Genomic DNA, 22,475 nt, shown 5'->3' on the forward strand with positions numbered 1-22,475 from the left:
TAAGAGGCGCTGTTTCGCCTTTTTACTATATTGTCTATGTGAGTTGACCATGTCAGGTCCTCTGTGATGTGGACTCCCAGGTACTTAAAACTGCTCACCCCGTCTACGAACTACGATAGTGGCTTGTGTGTCCCCTGCTGTATTCTCCTAAAATCCACGATCAGCTCCTTGGTTTTACCAATGTTCAGGAGTAGGCTGTTATCCCAGCACCAACGTGCCAGTACATCAACCTCCTCCCGGTAGGCCTTCTTGTCATTGTTAGAGATCAGCCCCACCACCACCACCATGTCGTCAGCAAACTTCACTATGGAGTTGGAGCTGAACCTGGCTACACAGTCCAGTCCAATAGCAAACTCTACATAGACCCCCAACAGGATTACCTCCAACTACTAACTTGTTCAGTTAGCAGAAATGGCCTCAGGAACATGCTTTGATGAAACAGGCTGCTGGGGTGGGTGGATGATGATAAAGTAGCCACTTTTCACTGTGACTATGTTGCTCAGGAATATATTTGCTTGCCGTTTGTTTCCAGAATTACAATTCGGACCGAGGTGAAAATAACTGTCAATGCTGTTGTGTTGAGGATAGCTTTGTCAAGAAGTCTCAATATAAAGCAGCCAAGCTACTGAATACCTACTGTAGGAGCTATTTGATGGTTTTTGTGCTTAGTTTGTAGTTTGTTAAGTTCATCACTGGGTGGCAGCACAGAGCGCAAAGGTTTTGAATAAAGGCACAGGTGTAGGCTATGTCAATCAAGGTATCTAGGTATGGGTGACAGAGATCTCACGGTTTTTACCGCACGAACACACGCACGTACCCTTGCTCGTTTTCAGTATTATTAACAGCATTATGCAGAAATTATTGTTTGGCTCAACACATGTATTATGTTGAATACTTCAATTAAATGGGAACTTCACCCAACGGCAGGTGACACGGACTCGATAGTGTTTTTTCTAATTGCGCGTCAAAGACGAGGAATCCCCGCACCCAACCGAGCGTCTACCAGGACATGAGGATAGTCGCTACACAAGTAAAAACCAGATCTTACTTGGACAATGGAGGATTTTGGAACCTGGCTTGGAATGCTGCTTCTGGATAAAGATCATCATCCCGAGATAGCACACCAAAGGAGGACTGGTTAGTGTATCGCTATGGGTTGCTTGCTAATGGAGCAGCAGCATTGAAAGTTGTTGTTATTGTATTGACTTTTTTTCACGAGAGAGACTGTCGTGCCAGTCTCTTAAAGGAACAGTACGTATTATCAAAAATGGATTCACGTCATGATATTGTGGAGCCCAGCCAAGAGCAAAATGTTTGTGAGCCAAGAATAAGAAAGCCTTCTTTAAAGGGATTATCAATTTTGATTGAAAGGCTCCAAACGGACAGAAATGCATATTGTACACAAGCAAGGAAATTGAAAAGGAAAATCATCACTCTTCTAGTTTCCAACGACAATGTAAATCTTGTGCACAAATCTAAAACAGTTCAAAGCTCTATGTCAAGTTGTCTCTGAGGCACATAATACATTGATGACTGAGTATCCTACAACTGAGGATACGCAGAGAAAGCAGGACGAATGGTTTTATGCAACAAAGGAAACAAATGATACATTTGTAAATGAAGTGTCAACATGGTTGAGCGAAAATGGGATTTTTCAGGTCAATGATGATAATGCTGAATTGGAAAAAATGAAATCTGATTTGCATGAGGAAATTAAAGCTGGAGACAGTGCGTCTAATGTGTCTAGGAAAGGTCAAGCAGAAGAAGCAATGCCAGTAGAGCATCAGGTTCTAGTACTGCATCTGCACGCTTAAATGCCATGGCAGAGAAAGCGGCTTTAATGGAGCAAACCGCTGCTCTGCAAAGGAAACATGAAATAGAGGCACAAGAGGAGAAACTCAGACAGGAACAAGAGAAACTCAGAAAAGTTAAGGAGCAACTGGAGCTTGATACACAAATGGCTGTTGTTACTGCAAGACTTTCTGTGCTGGAAGGCAGTGCTGTTGGAGGAAAGGCCCCTTCAGATGGAATGAATTCCTACCTGAGCAAATCTATGAAAGAGCTGAGACCTCAATTCAACCTACAGGCAACTGCATTTGTGCCGAAGGAGAACACCCTGATTTCGGATCAAGGCTCAAGAGCGCCACCTATCTTTTCCACATATGATGTGCGACCAAAGGTGAATATGCACACACACTTTCAGGAGAAAGTACAACATCATGGAATTCCACAAGCAAAGGATACTACTCTCATGCCACAGTGGCAACCAAACACTGGGACGTCTCTCACCACTACTCTAAAGCATCAGTCTCAAAACGCTTTCACGGCCTCCACTGCTGCACCTCGTAGGTCAGTAGCTGCACAGGAACGACAGTCTACACAGAACGCTGCAGTGCAAAATACAGTGGACCAGGATGCCATTTGTGGAATCATGCAAAGGCAGAATGAACTCACCACATTGCTCATTCAATAGCAAATGTTATCTACTTTACCAAAAAGAGATATAACCGTATTTGATGGTGATCCATTGCACTTCATTTCCTTTGTTAGGACATTTGAACATTGTGTTGAAGAGGTAACATGCAGTTATCAAGACTGTTTGTATTTTCTGGAGCAGTACACCAGGGGGAAGCCCAGAGAGCTGGTGCGAAGCTGCTTACACATGCCACCACAACAAGGATATCAAAGAGCAAAAGGTCTTTTGAAAGAACACTTTGGTAATGAGCACAGGATAGCAACAGCCTACATGGAAAAAGCCTTTCGCTGGCCTGTTGTTAAAGCAGAGGATGTAGAGGCGCCTTGCGGAGTTCACGCTGTTCCTAAGAGGGTGCTGCAACGCTATAACAGAGATACAGTACATGGAGGAGATGAACGTTCCATCAAACATGAGGAATGTTGTGATGAAATGGCCGTACAAGCTGCGGGAGAGATGGAGGTCTACAGCTTGTGAGATACAAGAACGGCAAGGCTTCAGGGCCACCTTCCCAGAGATGGTGAACTTTTTAGAGAAACAAGTCAAAATCTTGTCTCATCCCATTTTTGGTGACATTTCAGATGCACGACCAAGCATCACAATAAAGCCTGTAAATAAGAGCGTGCCGCTACCCAGGAGCAGCATTAAAGGAAGCAGTTTCGTAACAACCATTGCAACCAACCAAGATGAAACTGCTAAACCAACAGTGCACATGATGCCAAAGCAGCCTACTGTAACTAAGGAGTTGTCCTCAGAGTCCTGCCTTTATTGTGAAGAGTCGCATCCATTTTTCAAGTGTTTTAAACTGAATAAAATGTCTCAAAGGGAGAAAATCTACTTTCTGAGAGGAAAAGGAATTTGTTTTGGATGCTTAAAGGCTGGTCACATGAGTAAGGAATGCAGAAATAGTCTGACCTGTGATGAATGCAATCTTAAACACCCGACTATTCTGCATATCCACAACAAAGACAAGGTGACCAAGTCACAGGAAACACCAGTCAGTAATGCACTTGTGTCTCTTCAGGCATGTGATTGTACTGGGGCCGGAGACCACGACTGTACCCTTTCCATCGTTCCAATACAGTTAAGATCTAAGAAAGGTGTGGTGCGGACCTACGCTTTCCTAGACCCGGGAAGTACAGCAACCTTCTGTACCAACCATCTTATGAAGAAGCTCAATCTACAGGGTACAAAGACCAACATTCTTATGTGCACTATGGGTCAAGAAAAGGTAGTCGAAAGCCAAATCCTTACAGGACTGGTGTCCAAGTTGGAAAGTAACCACTTTATGGAGCTCCCAGAAACATTCACACAGGAAACAATCCCTGTTTCAAGGAGTAACATCCCTACTCAGCGAGATGTTGAAAGATGGGAATATCTGAAAGGTATCAGGATCCCAGAGTTGGACGATGATGTTGAACTTTTGATTGGAACTAATGCACCACAACTCATGGAACCCTGGGAAATCATAAACAGCCAAGGTGATGGACCTTATGCCGTGAAGACCCTATTGGGGTGGGTCGTCAACGGTCCTTTGAGGGGTAATAGTGGTTGTCAGAGAAGCTGCTCGACCATATATGCCAATAGGATATCCATTGTTAAACTGGAGGAGCTGTTGGTCTCTCAGTACAACCAAGAGTTCAACGAGAAGTCACTGGAGGAGAAGCAGGAGATGTCAAGAGAGGACCTGAGATTTATGGAGATCTTGGATAAGTCTATTTGCATGCAGGAAGGACATTATTGCATGGACTTGCCTTTTAAAGTGGATGACATCACCATGCCAAACAACAGGTGCATTGTGGAACAGCGCCTTCAGGGTCTGAAAAGAAAATCTGAACGAAATAAGAGCTACCAAAATGAGTACACAGAATTTCTTACTCAAATGATCGACAGCGGCTACGGAGAAATGGTGCCTCAAGACCAGTTGGAGTGCAAAAATGGCAGTGTGTGGTATCTCCCTCATCACGGGGTGTACCACCCAAGGAAGAAAGCACTGAGAGTGGTTTTTGACTGTGGAGCAGCATTTCAAGGAACTTCCTTGAACTGTCAACTTTTGCAAGGTCCTGACCTCACCAACTCTCTCTTTGGTGTTTTAACCAGGTTCAGACAGGAGAATGTTGCACTGATGACCGACATCCAGGCTATGTTCCACCAAGTAAAGGTGTCTGAAAAGCATGTGGATTTTCTTCGCTTTCTGTGGTGGCCCATGGGAGACACATCACAGAGGCCAGTGGAATACAGAATGCGAGTGCACATCTTTGGAGCAGTTTCATCACCGAGCTGTGCCAACTACGCTTTGAGAAGGACTGCAGTTGACAATAAGGATGACTTCAAAGTGGAAGTGACTGACACCATCTGCAACAACTTTTATGTTGATGACTGTCTGAAATATTTGCCCACAGAGGAAGAAGCAATGCAGTTGGCGGTGGACCTTGCTGACATATGCTCAAAGGGAGGATTTCAGTTGTTGAAGTGGACAAGCAACAGTCGGACTGTACGGTCATCTATTCCCGAGGTAAAGCGGTCCAAAACAACCAGGCAGCTGAACTTGGAGCAAGACAACCTGCCTGTGGAAATGGTACTTGGCTTGAATTGGTGTGCCGAAAGTGACACTTTTACATTCAAGCCTAAAGTGGAAAAACGACCACACACCAGACGTGGAATTCTTTCAATCGTCAGTTCCATCTATGACCCTTTGGGGTTCTTGTCACCATTTACCTTGCCACCAAAACTGCTGTTGCAAGAAATGTGTCGAAGGAACATGTCTTGGGATGACCCCATACCCCAGACATTCTCACAGCAATGGGCAGGGTGGCTTCTGGACCTGGAAAAGGTGGCGGAACTCAAGGTGGACCGCTGCATCAAACCAAAGGACTTCAGAGGACCCATACATGCACAAATGCATCATTTTGCAGACGCCAGCGACCATGGTTATGGCACCGTGTCCTACCTGAGGCTGGAGAACCAGGATAAAAAGGTGCATCTTGCATTCATGCTGGGTAAAGCCAGAGTCGCACCGTTAAAACAAACAATTCCTCGCCTCGAACTTACCGCTGCTGTGCTCACAGTCAAAGTCGATAAAATGTTGAGAAAGGAACTACCACTTCAGTTGGAGGAGTCGTGCTTCTGGACTGACAGTCAGACCGTCTTGAAGTATATCAACAACGAAACCAAACGATTTCACACCTTTGTGGCAAATAGAGTGGCTTCTATAAGGGAAGCAACAAATGTTGTTCAGTGGAGGTACGTCAGCTCGAAGAACAATCCTGCCGATGAAGCCTCCAGGGGTCTGACTGCAGACAACTTCCTGGCATGTAGGCGATGGATTGAGGGCCCAGACTTTCTTCGAATGCCAGAGGTGGATTGGCCAATACCCTTTGATTCGAAGCCAGTTTCCTCAGAAGATCCAGAGGTCAAAAGAGACCTAATGGTGAACCTTGTTGTACATTCCAAAGATGCAACTACTACACTCATGCACTATTTTTCTGAGTGGACTAAACTCAAGACCTCGGTCGCCTGGTTCCTTAGGCTCAAGACTATTCTTCTGGAGTTGAGGAGAAAGAGGAAGGACATTGTTGCTTCTTTAACCACTGCTGGCTCACCCACACAACCAGACAAGGTAGAAGAAGAAATGAAAAGGGCCAGAAATGCAGTGGGAAATCAATCGCTATCTGTAAGCGACCTCTTCAGAGCAGAACTTGCCATCGTTCGCTTCAATCAGCAGGCAACATTCAAGGAAGAAATCTCTCTGTTGGAGAGCAGAGCATCTGGCATAAGGAAAACCAGAGTATCTACCGATTGGATCCTGTGTTAAGGGATGGTTTGTTGAGAGTGGGTGGACGTCTCGGTCGGGCTGCCTTACCCGAGGAGCTGAAACATCCTCTAATACTCTCCAAGGGTCAACACGTGTCCAGCCTCATTTTGAGAAATATTCATAAACAGCTTGGACATGCCGGTAGAAATTATATGCTCTCAACCTTGCGACGGAAATACTGGATCACAAATGCAAACTCTGCCTGTCGAAAGATAATATCGGTGTGTGGTCTGTCGACGGCATCGAGGACAGCCAAGTGAACAGAAAATGGGCGACATGCCGAAGGAAAGAATTAGTCCAGACTTGCCTCCTTTTACCAACGTAGGAGTGGACTACTTCGGGCCCATTGAGGTCAAGAGAGGCCGCGCTATGGTCAAGAGGTATGGGGTAATTTTTACCTGCATGGCTAGTAGAGCTGTACATTTGGAGATAGCCTATTCTCTGAATACTGACTCCTGTATTAATGCCATACGAAGATTTGTGAGTCGCAGAGGCCAGGTGTGTTGTATGAGGTCAGACAATGGCACAAATTTTGTTGGAGCAGAGCGTGAGTTAAGAGAAGCCTTAGCTGCCATAGACCACAGCAAGGTTCAAGGCTCTCTCCTGCAAAAGGGCATCGAGTGGACTTTCAATACACCTGGTGCGTCCCATCATGGTGGTGTCTGGGAGCGACTCATCAGAATGGTCAGAAAGGTCTTGTTTTCTGTTTTACGACAGCAATCTTTGGATGATGAAAGCCTTCATACTATCCTGTGTGAGGTGGAGGCCATTCTCAACGACCGCCCCATAACCAAGGTATCTGATGATGTCAATGACTTGGAAGCTCTCACTCCAAATCATATCCTTCTGCTCAAAGGGAAACCCATTCTTGCCCCTGGACTCTTTCAAGAAAATGATCTTTACATCAGGAGACGATGGAGACAGGTTCAGTACCTGTCAGATCTGTTCTGGAAGAGGTGGATCAGGGAGTACCTGCCGCTGCTGCAGGAGCGTCAAGAGATGGACGAAGCCTAGAAGTTTCGTGACAGGGGACATTGTTGTTGTCATGGATCAGACCGCTCCTCGAGGATCCTGGCTCATGGGGAGGGTGACAGAGACGTACCCAGACAAGAAAGGGCTTGTACGGGCAGTACGGTTGAAGACCAAGACAGGGCATTTGGAGCGGCCCATATCCAAGCTCTTTCTGCTTCAAGAAGCAGTGTAAGGTCTGGCGGTAAAGGTCACGACCCAACGTTGAGTTACGTGCTGGTAACCTCTGGCTCAGAGAAGAACCAAGAACATTTGTTATAGCTCCTTTTTTCTTCTTTAATGTAATTGTTTTCCACCTTCACATTTGGGGCCGGTGTGTAGGAGCTATTTGATGGTTTTTGTGCTTAGTTTGTAGTTTGTTAAGTTCATCACTGGGTGGCAGCACGGAGCACTGGGTGGCAGCACAGAGCGCAAAGGTTTTGAATAAAGGCACAGGTGTAGGCTATGTCAATCAAGGTATCTAGGTATGGGTGACGGAGAGATCTCACGGTTTTTACCGCACGAACACACGCACGTACCCTCGCTCGTTTTCAGTATTATTAACAGCATTATGCAGAGATTATTGTTTGGCTCAACACATGTATTATGTTGAATACTTCAATTAAATGGGAACTTCACCCAACGGCAGGTGACACGGACTCGATATTGTGTTTTTTCTAATTGCGCGTCAAAGACGAGGAATCCCCGCACCCAACCGAGCATCTACCAGGACATGAGGATAGTCGCTACACCTACAACTAAGTAATTGACAATGTTGGAATACCCACAGATATGAAGTGAGGACTTTTAATGGTGTTTCAGATGCACTTTTGAGATGTAGTGTGGTCAATTGACCTCTCAAGCTCTGCCCTCTTTTCTTGTTCCTCCAATCACAACTGTTGCTTGCTTCCCTCTGAGGGATCAAGAAAAGAGGGTGGAGCTTGAGATAGGTCAATTGGAGCCACCAGGTAAAGCACAACCCAATGGTGAAATACTGATTTATGAATGGGCTGAAACGGTAAACAGGATGTATTAATGTCAGAAGACAGATCAGTATAATGCCAGGGGAATTCTGAGTATTTCTGGCTACATGGAGGAGCAGCCTCTCACACTCAAGCTTTTACTGCAGATTAAGGGCTAAACAAACATTCCTTTTGGCGCTACATACTACCCTTTAACTCATTGACTGCCAGCTATTAGCCTTATCGTGTAGTAGCTACTGCCACCGCTGTAAACGATGAAAGTCGCTCACCTTGTTTGCAGGGCTATAACTATATATATATAACTGTCCGACATCTCCGCCTGGATGACGACCAACCACCTCAAACTGAACCTAAGCAAAACAGAATTGCTCCACCTGCCGGCCAAATCCTCCCCCCTGACCGACCTTTCCATCACAGTCGAGAATGCAGCTGTGACCGCGTCCCCGACCGCCAAGAACCTTGGTGTTGTCCTCGACGACCAGTTGAACTTCTCTGCTCACATCGCAGCGACAACCAGAACCTGCCGATTCCTCCTGAGCAACGTCAGAAGGATACGCCCCTTCCTGACAAAAGAAGCCACCCAACTCCTCGTCCAATCAACAGTCATCTCCCGCCTCGACTACTGCAACGCACTGCTCGCTGGCCTCCCGGCCACTGCCACTAAGCCTCTTCAACTCATTCAGAACGCAGCGGCCCGCCTGATCTCAAACCTACCGAAGTCGGCCCATGTCACCCCACTTCTTAGGGACCTGCACTGGCTCCCCATTGCTGCACGAATCCGCTTCAAGGCCCTTGACCTAGCATACCGTGCGGCAAAGGGAACTGCTCCCGCCTACCTCCGGTCAATGGTCTCTAACTACACACCCTCAAGACCCCTACGCTCTGCATCTTCTGGCCGCCTCAGACCTACTCCTATCCAAGCTCCGGGAGGGTCATCAAAGAGAAGTCGCCTATTCTCAGTCCTTGCCCCACAATGGTGGAATGAACTACCCACCCCAGTTAGGACAGCCGAAACACGTCCAATCTTTCGCCGTCGACTAAAGACTCACTTCTTCAACCATTATCTGAATTAAAAAAAAAAAAAAAAAAAAAAAAAAAAAAAAAAAAAATCTAACCCTAACTAACCATACTGTCATGCACTTGTCCTAATAAACTAACCTACACTGTAGCACTCAACACTTTGATGAACATTGTTACTCAGCTGATAGAGTTGTGCTCTTCCTGATGGCTTGTCGTACAGAACTTGTAAGTCGCTTTGGATAAAAGCGTCAGCTAAATGACTAAATGTAAATGTAAATGTAAATATAAATATTATAGCTATGAATGCAATACTATGGCCCATTTGACATAGAGTATCTATCGTTCAAGATGTGAAAAAGGAATATTTTTTCCATCCATACATTCCCATTTTATACCGTGGTCGTGGTGAATATAAGTATGGTTTTAGAGAGGTTTAAGGTAATTCCTGGGAGGCTAGTAATAGGCCGCGGCGCATATTATACTTAATCCATTGGCATTTCGTCCCTATACACACTACAATTAAAAATTCAAATGCATATGATCTGTATATTATGTTCCATCATGAATGAATGAAAGGGGGGGGGGATTCGTTTCTGATTAATTGATTGTCAATAACGGCATTCGTTAGTACAATAGCATACGCTGATCAGGGCGATGGCTATGAAAACAATGCACAACCAAGCTGAAATGTACGTTAAATTGCTCTTACCTGTGGCCGGTGAGATTCCAAAAAGAATATTCCAATTATTTGATTGCCATCTGCTGGATCGTATGTCCATTTGGGCCACGACATGACCCACCACAGCATAATATATTGGGGGTCCCGAAAACTATTCAATGCGATCGGGTGAAGCTCTTGATCCAGGCTGCGTGTATCCTTTCCGCAACGGAATTCGGTTTCCGGGTTCCTCTGATTGGCCGCGACCCCCACGTGACCCGCCCCCCTATCCACCGCTCTGCTGCACGAGCGGCTGCGGACTCGCTCACATCCTCAATTTATACGCATGGAAGTATTGACTGAATGAATGAATGAATGAATGAAAACTTTATTTAACAGATTGCAGAATGGGTACAATACAGTACGGCTCAATACACACAATTGTTAAGGGGATGCAGACCTGAGAAAGACGTTTGTCTTGTTTACATCAGGGTCCCCCATTTTCAATTCATATAGAACGACTACGCCGTAACAAATCATTAAAAAAATATACCGTTAACACTTTGGCTGCCGGGAACCGTCTTTAGACGTCTTTGCTGGCCATGCTAAAGTTGCCGGAGGACGCGTTACGTCGTCCTTATATCAATATTTCAAAAATCTGCGATCGGATTCATATGTCCCCTCCGCTGGCCTGAGATCCACCAGCAGGACCCACTGAGCTCTCTGGCGGTTCACGAGCGCCATCTGGTGGCCGATTGGCGCAATCGCCAAACAGGATGTGGCATAGAGGTTTTGCTAGACGTCCGTAGTACTTCCGGGCGCTCGCTATAGGTCATGGGACTCTGGCTCGTCACGCTACACGGTGATCGATTGGCAATAACTCGATAAACAACATGATTTGGACGTATATACCATTATACAAGCTGGAGATGGACCGGGTAAAAATATATCCCATAATGATAAGATTTCTACTCTACGATGATCGCCCAACGGCGCGCGGAGACTGGGGTGAGTTTCAGCGTGTAACGTTACCGTCTTCGATACTAACTGCTATTATCAACATTTGACCCACATTAGATGATTGGTATAACGCTGCCCACGGAATTATAAACGCCCCCTCGCCCATCCGGTCAACATCAGATGACGTGTAGTAACTTCTAGAAGTACGTCTAGTTGGAATTTTTTATATCGCGCTGATTGCCATCAAACTGTATTTCATCATCAATATAATGCATTTGGGGCTATATATCACGTTCTGGAGAAAGCTGCAGAAAGAGATGAAAACATACTTATACATTAGACCATACTTTACTATGAATATGTGAATGAAAAAGTTTAACGTTGCTACACAATGAACAATACATATAGGACTTTGAATGGGCCCTAATAATGGCAATGTAGCAATAGAATTTAAAAAGTTATAGCCCTGCAAAGAAGGGGACTTTCTCCATAGACAAATAGCGCTGGCAATCTATGGTATATCATGAATTTAACCTTAGGCAGCCAAAGTGTTAACTGGAATATGTTGTGCCTTTACACATATGTTGGATTATGTAATTGGTTTGTCATGACAAACAAATTAAAAAAAAATCGCGATTTACCCACTGGCTACAACAACACACAGTGACTGCATGTAGTCACTGTGTGTTGATGTTGTAGCCACCTCCTCAGAGGCAGGAATACTAAGCTCCCCCTTAAGCTCCAGGAGAGAGGGGAGAGGCTGAAAACCCGCAGTTCTTGCCCGACTGATGGGAGCCGAATCCCCGGATCCGATTTGTCTGATGAATACCGCCAAAACATGGAGGTCCCGAATGCATGGAAGTATTGATTGCGCCGTAACAAATCATTAAAAAAAGATATCGTTAACTGGAATATGTTGTGCGGCGAGAATGTGCTGCCGCGAGCGGCATCGCTGAGCTCTGGCTCTGACTACATGCAGTCACTGAGTGTTGTTGTAGCCAGCGGGTAAATCGCGATTTTTTTTACTTGTTTGTCATGACAAACCAATTACATAATCCAACATATGTGTAAAGGCACAACATATTCCAGTTAACGGTATATTTTTTTAATGATTTGTTACGGCGTAGTCGTTCTATATGAATTGAAAATGGGGGACCCTGATGTAAACAAGACAAACGTCTTTCTCAGGTCTGCATCCCCTTAACAATTGTGTGTATTGAGCCGTACTGTATTGTACCCATTCTGCAATCTGTTAAATAAAGTTTTCATTCATTCATTCAGTCAATACTTCCGTATAAATTGAGGAAGCGAGCGAGTCCGCGGCCGCTCGCGCAGCAGAGCGGTGGATAGGGGGGCGGGTCACGTGGGGGTCGCGGCCAATCAGAGGAACCCGGAAAGGATACACGCATCCAGGCTACTAGAAATGTCCGCCCGGAGGAATTTCATCGACACACAGAAAGATACAGAGTGCAACATCGGCCGCATACCACCAGGTGGCGGTATTGGACCTTTGCGATCTCAGACTCATTCCCTATGGTTACACAGCCTTCCTAGATAGATTGTGAATTGAAATAGCAAATGTATTCATGATCATAAAACAATTGCAGGAACGGTTTGGGAGAGGAAGGGGTTTTAGGTTGCGTGTTGTGTGTTGTGAGTTCCAAAACAATTTACTTAAAATGTAAAGCACAATATATCAAAACGTTGCACTATACAGTGAACAGGTCTATTTGTATTAAAAACAATAGATTGTTTTTAATTTAAATGTCTGGAAGAGCTCAAAAATAAAAATGTCAAATGATATTTCCGTTGCCTTTTTTGAGTTGATCTAAATGTTACTAATTGTGTTAAATGGGCATATAATATCGTCTCATATCGATCGCAGGCACCTGAATCGTATCATATCGTATCGTGGCAGACTGTGATATCGGCAAATATTGTATTGTTGTCCAAAGAATCGATATCGTATCGTATCGTGATGAAACTGGTGATTCCCATCCCTAGTTGTAGGCAATGAGTTTAGCTTCCCAATGATACCCCACGTGGGGGGTGCGAATAAGGGATCTAGGTGAAAGTTGATTAGCGAAAACCAGAAGTGAAAAACATTTCGAATTAATGGCCGTGGACGAGGAAATGGAATTCTGGAGAGCTTTTCTTTTGGCGCACGGTTTACCCGGATCTGAACGGATCTTTATCAAATTTGGACCTGTACTACATAAGACTTCAGGCTATGGATGTTTTCCAGCTTATACCTATTATATATCTTTTGGGGGGGGGGGATATTGCAACCACTACAGAAAAATGTGAGTACACAAGTTCAACTCAAGTTCAGACCTCCGTTACTCTATTTCATTAGCACTAAAAGTGATTTTCCTTTTTTGCATTAGTAACTTCAGAATGTTATCTTTCAAAAGAGACCAGGCTCAAGCATGTGCTATAAGTATAAAGTATAAAGATAAGCTTTGCAAAAAAAGTATGCAGTCCTCAAGTTCAAGTAAAAGAAATTCCACTTTTCTGCCCGCCTAAGGTTAAAAAGCCTTGTTAAAGATTTGGACTCTAATAATGGTTTACTCTGTCAAAGAAAGACGATTTGTGTCTATGCAAACAAAATTCAAGGAAGATTAAAAAACATTCTGAATTGACGTTTCATTTCTCTGCACACATTTCTAGTATCAATTGAATATTTAGGTTCTTACATGTTGTGGAGGCCAGAGGAATAATACGAGAGGGTGGGGCTCGGGGAGCGAGTCTCTTGCTGCCGGGGTTTTGAAATAACGGGTAAGGCGGGCATCTGTTTGGAACTCCGAGGAGGAATGGGCGGAGCGTTCAAAAGACGACATTCTTCCTTCACCTGGAAAGAAACCATTCAGCTTTTAAACTCTCAGCCAAAGCAATCCAAACAAGTACACTTCAAATAAATCGCAGTTGATCCCACCTCGTTGAGTTTGTTCCTGACCTAATTTGAGGAGACAATACGCTAGATTAGGTAATGTCTGTACTCTACTCACAGCTTCAGACTTGGGTGGAACAGGGGGCGGAGGTAGAGTTGAATCAGAACTAATCACTGGACCGAGTGGACAGGCCGCCGTGTAGGACAGGGCCACTGTCGTAGAGCCCCGCATCCCTTCGCTCAGAGGCCTCTGACTCCTCCCTCTTAGGTGATCCAGCCACAGCTCCTCGTAGGGAACGTCCGACATGAGGAGGGGCGGCTGTTGGCTTGCGCTCTCCGGCAACTCGGGGAAAAAGTGTTCCGTGTCACCAGAGTCCGCCGGGGCGCTGTCCGACGGCAAGAGGGACCAGTCGCCGCACAGCGCCATGCAGCCCTGCAGGTTGACCTCGCTGTTGGCATGCAGGTTGTTGCCGTACACGCAGACGGACAGGCGGTGGAAGGACTGGGTGAGTTCGTCCCGCGCGTACGTCAGAGAGCTGGGGATGTGCATGTGAGCGGGGCAGCCATTGGTACTGCTGCTGCCGCCTCCGCTGCTGCCGCTACAGCTCCCCCCGCTACAGCTACCCCCGCTGCTGCTGCCGCCGCTGCCCTTCTTGGGACTCTTCCCGTCCTCGTTCCAGTCGACCCGCACGTCGCGCACGGCACGGGAGTAGTTGTCGATGTCGAACTGCTCCTGGCAGAAGGTGAACCACCGGTGCACCATGGTGTCCATCCACAGCTCACCCTGCAGCAGCCCCTCGGGGATGATGAACCTGGGCATGGCCATGTGGAACGGAAAGTGGACGGGGAAGATCTTGTTGCTGCGCAGGACGCAGCACACCACCACCGTCTTGGTCTGGATGTTGACGAACTTGTAGCGGTGGCCCTCGCGGATGAGGTGGAGGTCGTGCTGGTTGCGGGGCGGGCTGTTGGGCACGGTGACGTTAACCGGCAGGCGGGTCTTCTCCACGATGTCGCGGATGGTGTGCTCGCCCTCCTGCATCTGGAGCTCCAGTGGGCTGCAGCTACTGAAGCGACCTTTGCACTGGAAGGGCAGACTGATGCTCTCATTGGTGCGGTGGTTCATGCAGATCAAGCACGGCATCTTGCCCCGGCCGATTTTGCTGATGGAGTTCAGCTTCCCGATCTTCTTGAAGAGGGTGTTGAAGCGCGACTTCTCCTTGGAGGTCTTGGCGTAGAGGATCTCGGCCTGGCCCATCAGAGTGAGCTCGTCGCCGGTGCTCAGCGTGATGTTGTAAACTTCAGTGTCCTCGTTGCATTCCCCTGAAGCCATCTGTAAAGTGATGACCAAAGAGGCAGTCAAATTACAAAAAAAACATGGCATGGTTGATAATGATGGCTAATAACGTCACGTTTTTTGGAGGCATACTGCCAATAAAGATTTCTTAACAGACAAAAATTTCTGTGTACATTTTAATTGTTGATGTTTCTCATATGTATGTGTCTGTCCCCAAATATGTGAGAGAATTACAGTTTTACTGCACAAAAGTACAATAGTCGGTAAAAGGTTGACATTGGACTCCATTCAGTTGGATTTGTGATTTTGATTCCACATAGTAGAAGGGGATGTTTTTGTGAACCTTTATTTTCCCCCATGTAAGGCTGGACACAATTCCATTATGTGATTTGCTTTAGAAGTGCATGAGATCCAGGGAATGATCTTTGAGTAATGGAACATTTTAGCTTACCTGTTGTACAATGTGTCTGTTGTTGCGATGCATTGAGGTCCATCGTTTTGGTTTTAAATTAATGCTTAAAAAGTGTACGGTTGGACACTACAGTGTGCAGGTCAATATGGCCATCTGTTCTTGGGCTTTGCCGATATGATTATTTATTTTATGCTAAATGCAGTACCTTTGTTTTTCTGCACTATATTATATATACCCAGTCTGCCACAGTTGAAAGCCTATGGAGATGTTTACCTTCTTTGCATGGCTATAACTTTTTTTTATTTTTTTTTTTGATCTTTTCCCCCCTCCTTTTTCCTCAGTTTTTCTCCCATCCCAATGTTAGTCGTTATGCCAATTCCCAATCCCCTTCCTGGTCGCTGCGCACGGTGATTGATTGAATGAAAATTGTATTAACAGATTGCAGAATGGGTACAATACAGTACGGCTCAATACACACAATTGTTAAGGGGATGCAGACCAGAGAAAGACTTTCGTCTTGTTTACATCAGGGTCCCCCATTTTCAATTCATAATGAATTGTAAGTAAGGGTGCAACTTGCTCCGTGCAATCCATTCTTTGTGGATCTAGCCCCCAGTCTCTACTCAGTCTCTATTCAGTGCCTCACTCAAGCTTCACATCGATGATCCCAGTTGGTCCATGGATTTGAACCCGGTGACCTTAAAGTCCTAAGTCCGCTTCTCTAACCTCTAGGCAACCGCTGTGATCCATGTAATAGAAGAAAAAGACATACCTTGACATTGAAAGTAATTTCTTCCATGACGTACACTCTCTCTGGAAACGCTTTAGCCACCTCCTCCACACTGTTGAAATACTGCACAGGTTCCTTTACGTCCCGGTCCTGCTCCAGTAACTTAAACTGGCCTGAAGAAGAAGAAACACCTAAACTAAATCAAGGTTTTTTGCATTTGTTTTACTCGCTATTTGTGTTTGAGAGCAAATATCTGTGGGACCTGACCAAAAGCTGGCACCACAGCGCATACAGATTACAGAAGAGCATGAATGACTTGTACTTCTGTACATTCTGCTTGATATGGGATGCTTTTTTTAAATGCAAAAACTAGCATTTCGACATGAATGAAGATAACACAAACATCCAAGACTTATCTCCATTTTGGGCTTGGTTTTCAAAACAAAAACAGAAAAAAAGAAAAATAATCATTCCAAATGTACATTGTACAATACAATGCCAAGACTGTCGTTACAAACGTGCAAACATCTTTGCTTACGGCATATTGAGCAGTGGTCTTCAACGGCCAGTAAAGAAATGTTGTTTCTATCAGCTATAAAGGCTCTGTGCATGATCACTGGCGAAATTGCTTTGCGCTGACTGAGCCATTGTTTTCATACAGGGCGTGCGTAACACGCAACTGAGACAGCAGCGCTACCCTTGACCGTGGCACACTGTTCCAAATTGCCACAGAGAGCTGTGCTCAAAAGTAAAAGGATTTCAACTTTGACTGCCGTGGTTGCAGCTGACCTTGCAAAAATGCAAAGCTCTACCAATGAGAATAAGATGTAAGCAAAAGCAACTCCCAAATGTGAGTGGATTATGTAAAGGAGACGTTGGGAGAAATCATACCTTTCTTTGTTTCCGAGTTACACACCCCATCAAAAACTGACCACGATCTTTGCAGGGAAAGACGAGACGATCGGCACGAAGCCTCTTCCGTGAAGCATATTTGCATGTTCATGCAGTCTTTCATCACCACCGTCTTTTTGCTTTTCTAACCTAATGTACCAATTCTCTACGTTACCTGGCAGGAGAAGCATTAGGCTACATGCCAAATAGTATTGCATGATGTTCTTCCTCCTCGCTAGTGCACCTCCGTGTTGACGATCAATTATATATCACACCTGCCTCGCGGGGACCAAAAGCGCAATGCGAATAATCTGTAAGCAGCTTCAGGCAATCATTAGCTAGCTAAAATAATAATATTAATTCCTAGTTTTGTTAAATTAGTAATTGGCTAATATTACTAGTGCTCTAATGCCTTCAACCTGCCAGAGACATGCTCTTGTACAGGTTTTCCCCTGTCTATTCAACTCTGAGGCAACATGACAAAGTGCTTTTTCTGACCAAATTTTTCTACATGAAAATTTTAACCCTTTTGCAAAATATTTAGCCTAGATTCTTTCCTTTACATAATGGCTTCTGAATGAGCACACCCAGGCTGATAAAAATGTCTTCTTAGCACCCAGGCTGCTAAATGTCTTCTCTTAGCACATGGGCTGCTAAATGGATTCTGGTAACCGTATTGTTTTGTCTTCCACCTCCCCCATACCTGCTCAAAGTCCATCCAAATGGCAACTTAACCCCTGTGTTGCTTTTTCAGAAAGTAGTGTTGACAGAAAACAAACCAGGAGGCAGAACAGTAGAATGAGGGGAAGTGGAACGCATGTTTACAATAGCAGAACAGTTTTCCAGGCAAATATTCCACCATCAGGGCCCCCCAGAGGAAATGGTTTTAAAGTATTAATCAAAATCAGGCCAGGGGTAAATTAGTTTAAATATGGTTCCATCTCACCTTCATAGTGCACAGGGATCTCTATCTTGGGCCCTATGACATAGTGTCCCTCCTCCAGACTATGAGCGGTGATGGTCGTCCATCGACGGCAGGAATGGAGCAAGAGGTAGTCATTGTCTCTAAGCCCTTCAACCAGCTCACCTGTGGGGATAAAGACAATAACAACAGTTTTAAAACAGATGACTGGTTCAGTGCAGGAGATAATGCAGCATCTCTATAAATGATAATATATTATACTGGAACAAATGGCAAAACATTTTCCCACAGGCCTAAATCACCACTGCCCCCAAGTTCAAGGGACAACCAAACAAATGCTGATATTTTAATTAAATTATATCTTGCAAATTAAACATGATCTCAACTGCTATACAACAGTATTGCAAAAACAACTTCATAGTTATGTACCTTTGGGAGAGTCAAGAGAAGTGGAAAGATTCTGAGGTATTTCATGACTGAATAAATAAACTGTCCCTGGAAGACTGTTTGAAGCTACAGTAGAAAGCTACCAAAAGGTTTCTGTTTTCGTTTGTCGTTATTGTTTGTTCATAAAGGCAAGACCCTACTTTTGTTGCATAGTGCCTTGAAATTATTTTATTTATTTATTTTTATTTATGATGACATAAGATACTACAGCAAAATAAGTATAAACAAATCCCCTTCCCCAAAAACGGCATAGTGCACTTTTAAACTTGGGAACTGCCCGGTAGCATCTATCTGCAACCTTCCAATGGTGGCTACTGGCTACTGAGCAGCTCCACAGTTATGAGATCAGTGCATTGCTCAACGGCGCTTCAACTGTAGTTGTTAGATACATTCTATTTTGTTTTATCATCAAGTTCATTAAAAAAAAAATCCTTGTAGCTTAAAAGGTACCTTTTTTTATTATAGATAACTTTGAATGAAATAGGACCATGACAATTGTATCACAAGATAAAGTCATTACAAATATAAATAGATATATCATGATGTCATTTGCACTGGAAACCTATGCCGTCACATACAGTTATACCTTCAAAACTAAGGAAAATATCGCGATGATATATTTAGTCATATTGCCCAGCCCTTTCTTCGTTCACTTTCCTCACTCAGATTTGTCCAGCCAGTCTGAATTCAAAAACTAGTGGCATTTGAGGAACAGAGCCCCTTCTCTAATGTTATACTGTTCCTGTTTGTTAACCCGTCCCTTTGCTTGTTATTCGTTGTGTACCCCAAGTTACTGTGTGCCCTGTAGCCAATGGGGATCCTGATAAACACGAACCTAGCCAGAAAGTCAACAATGCTGTGTGACTGTCAAACTAGGTTAGTAAACAAACACTAACATGCTAAGTCGTTACATGACGGCCCTGTGAGTGTCCTTGAAGTAGTTTCAGAGCATACTAGGCAAAACGAACAGCTTTAATTATCTTTTGATTGATTGATTGAAAACTTTATTAACAGATTGAAGAATGGGTACAGTACAGTTCAATACACACAATTGTTAAGGGGATGCAGACCAGAGAAAGACTTTCATCTTGTTTACATCAGGGTCCCCCATTTTCAATTCATCATAGCTGACAAGAGCAGCACTAAAAAGTACAACAATCTATTATTATTACAGACATAAGGTTAACGTTGCCGCCAGGTACATGTCCCCACCGTGATGATGTCTATCCGCCCTTGGATAGAAAACCATTCAACAATCACTGATCCATCCAGCTAACGTTACGTTACTAACTTTCTAGGGGCTATAGGTTCACGTTAGCAGCCCAGGCGAAGGTTTCGTTATAATAATGTTACCCACTTAATTAACGTGTTAGTTAGTGGCGTTATCATAATAAGTAGCTTACCGTTGTCCAACTTCACGATCTGCGGTAGTCTATAGCAGCTGACGAGTCGATCTAACGCTAAAGACGTGGTGCTCCACGGAACATCTTTCAGATTGTTGTACAACATTGTTCCAAGGTCCATGTTGGCTAACGTTAGCTTAGCCTGCTAGCTAGCTGGTTGTAAACACAAGAAGCTACGTTAGGCTAACGAGGGATAGGCCCGCTCCTCTCCGTCGACAACTTTGTTTTCAACATTGTTCTTCTTAGTCAATTGTTGCATTGTTATCATTTTTAGCGTTTTCGTTCGGCTGCGTCCCTTTTGGTGGTTCGTTTCTTAATAAAGTACTGCGCAGCCATGTTTGTCTAATGTTTCTGGCTAGCTAGCTAATGCTAAGCTACTGCAGCTCGGACTGTGATGTGCGAGTGCGACTCTGCATCGAGTCGTTCATTCAGAGATGATGGTCTGTCTGTTGTGTGGGTGGTACTGTAGCGGCCCTTTTCATATTAATATATTTATAATCATAGTAATACTATGGTTTTGAATACATTAATTCAAAGCTTTATTTAAATATTGGAAATCATTGAGGGTTAACCACCTCATTTACAATGATGCTGAGTTTACAATACTGTTGTTGAGATTACAAGCATAAAACAGGTTAAAAAGAGGACTAAAGTCTTAAAGATAAGGAAAATAACAATCAATTTAGTTAATTAGACACAGAATAAACGAGACAAAAACAGATGAGGAGGGAGAATAAAGATCCAAGTTAAAAACAGTTACACACACTGAAGCAGAGAGATGTGTGATCATCTTTTTAACCTGTAACCTGATAGCTTATCAGTGAGCTGGATGCAATCCTACCTGGAGGGGAGAGAACAGATGGTAGAGGTAAACGGTACTCTACCCCCCCCCCCCCCCCCCCTCACAGTGAGCTGTGGTGTTCCACAAGGAAGCATACTAGGACCGCTACTCTTCCTAATTTATGCAAATGACATGTCGTCAGCCTGTGACTGCAACCTGTTCCTGTTTGCGGACGACTCAGCCCTGCTGGTCTCTGACAAGAACAAGTTGCAGGTTGAAAAAACCCTCAGCACAGAACTAGGCAAAATCTGCATATGGCTCGCTGATAACAAACTATCATTACACATGGGCAAAACAGAGTCCATTCTCTTCGGTTCAAATAACAAACTCAGCAAGACCGACGGCTTCTCAGTTACAGTGGGTGACAATATTGTCACAAGGAAAGACGAAATTACCTACCTGGGTTCCATCCTAGAGGCAAATCTTTCCTGTGACAAAATGGCATCCAATGTAATAAAAAAAGTCAACCAACGAACTAGATTCTTGTACCGGATCTCCTCTCTGGTAAACAAGAATACCCTGAAGACTCTGGCAGGAGCACTCATTCAAGGGTACTACGACTATGCGTGCACCTCATGGTACCAAAGCACCTCAAAGGCGCTTAAAACAAAATTACAAACATCACAAAACAAACTGGTCAGACTACTACTTGACCTGAACCCCAGAACCCACCTCACCCCTGCCCACTTTGACAACCTAGGATGGCTTAGAGTAGACGACAGAGTACAGCAACTTGCAATGGGCCTGGTCTACAAGATACACTATACGACCGGGGTACCCATGTACATGTCAAAATACTTCCCAAAGGTCAGTGAATACCACAACCACTACACCAGAGGAAGCTCAACAAATCATGTAAAACCCAGATTCGGCTCAAACAAGGGACTAAACACGTTTCGCAATTATGCCACAACAATGTGGAACGCCCTACCCAAAGCTGTAAAGGAATGTGAATCACTACCCACATTCAAAACCGCTCTTAAAGAGCACCTATGGGAGGCTGCAATTCGAAACTGGCCACCGTAAATGCCCAAAACCCCCACCACCTCCTAATAGACAGTCTCCTCCCCACCGCATGTATATATTCCCTCCCCGCCGTATGTATATTTCTCTCCCACCCACCCACCCCCTCCTAATGTACAGTCCCCTCCCCATCATATGTATATACTCTGTCAGGATCTAGGGGTAACAGTACTGTATATTTGAATACCGTTTATGTCACAAATGTATCTACTAAATACCTATATGTCCCTATGCCATAAATGTCATGTATGTTGTGTATGTCATAAATGTCTATATGAATTGAAAATGGGGGACCCTGATGGAAACAAGACAAACGTCTTTCTCAGGTCTGCATCCCCTTAACAATTGTATGTATTGAGCCGTACTGTATTGTACCCATTCTGCAATCTGTTAAATAAAGTTTTCATTCATTCATTCATTCATTCATTCATTCCACCCCAGGTGAAAATCTGCATAAAATGTATACCTAGGTAAATGGAATATTGCTCCACTTCTACAAGGGCTATTTGCATATTCTTGGTATCTAGGAACATCTATGGACCTCAATGAATGTATTCTCAGTGTCAGAAATATTGTGTCTATTACTAGGCTTGCTTAAATTGTGATGAAACAAAGGAAAATATGAATTATGATTTTTCTTTTCATCTTTGACAGTGAATAAAACCATGATAATAATGACCAAACTTAATTCAGTACCCTCTTG

The 22,475-nt window shown here is 44.3% G+C and overlaps 1 protein-coding gene across 1 annotated transcript in view; it reads right to left on the minus strand.

Annotated features, from left to right (window-relative positions):
• The window catches only part of garem (GRB2 associated, regulator of MAPK1), a 33,560-nt gene extending 13,272 nt beyond the window's left edge, over positions 1-20,288 (minus strand). The window contains exons 1-5 of the mRNA XM_084326564.1: positions 19,909-20,288; positions 18,083-18,223; positions 16,288-16,418; positions 13,925-15,139; positions 13,613-13,767 (exon numbers count right to left, since the gene is read on the minus strand). Coding sequence (XP_084182690.1) covers positions 13,613-13,767; positions 13,925-15,139; positions 16,288-16,418; positions 18,083-18,223; positions 19,909-20,029 — 1,763 coding nt within the window. The 5' untranslated portion in view covers positions 20,030-20,288. The remainder of the gene's footprint in view (positions 1-13,612; positions 13,768-13,924; positions 15,140-16,287; positions 16,419-18,082; positions 18,224-19,908) is intronic.
• Between the last annotated feature and the right edge of the window lie 2,187 nt (positions 20,289-22,475).

The sequence above is a fragment of the Notolepis coatsorum genome, assembly GCF_963971535.1.
Source record: "Notolepis coatsorum genome assembly, chromosome: 12".
NCBI lineage: Eukaryota > Metazoa > Chordata > Actinopteri > Aulopiformes > Paralepididae > Notolepis > Notolepis coatsorum.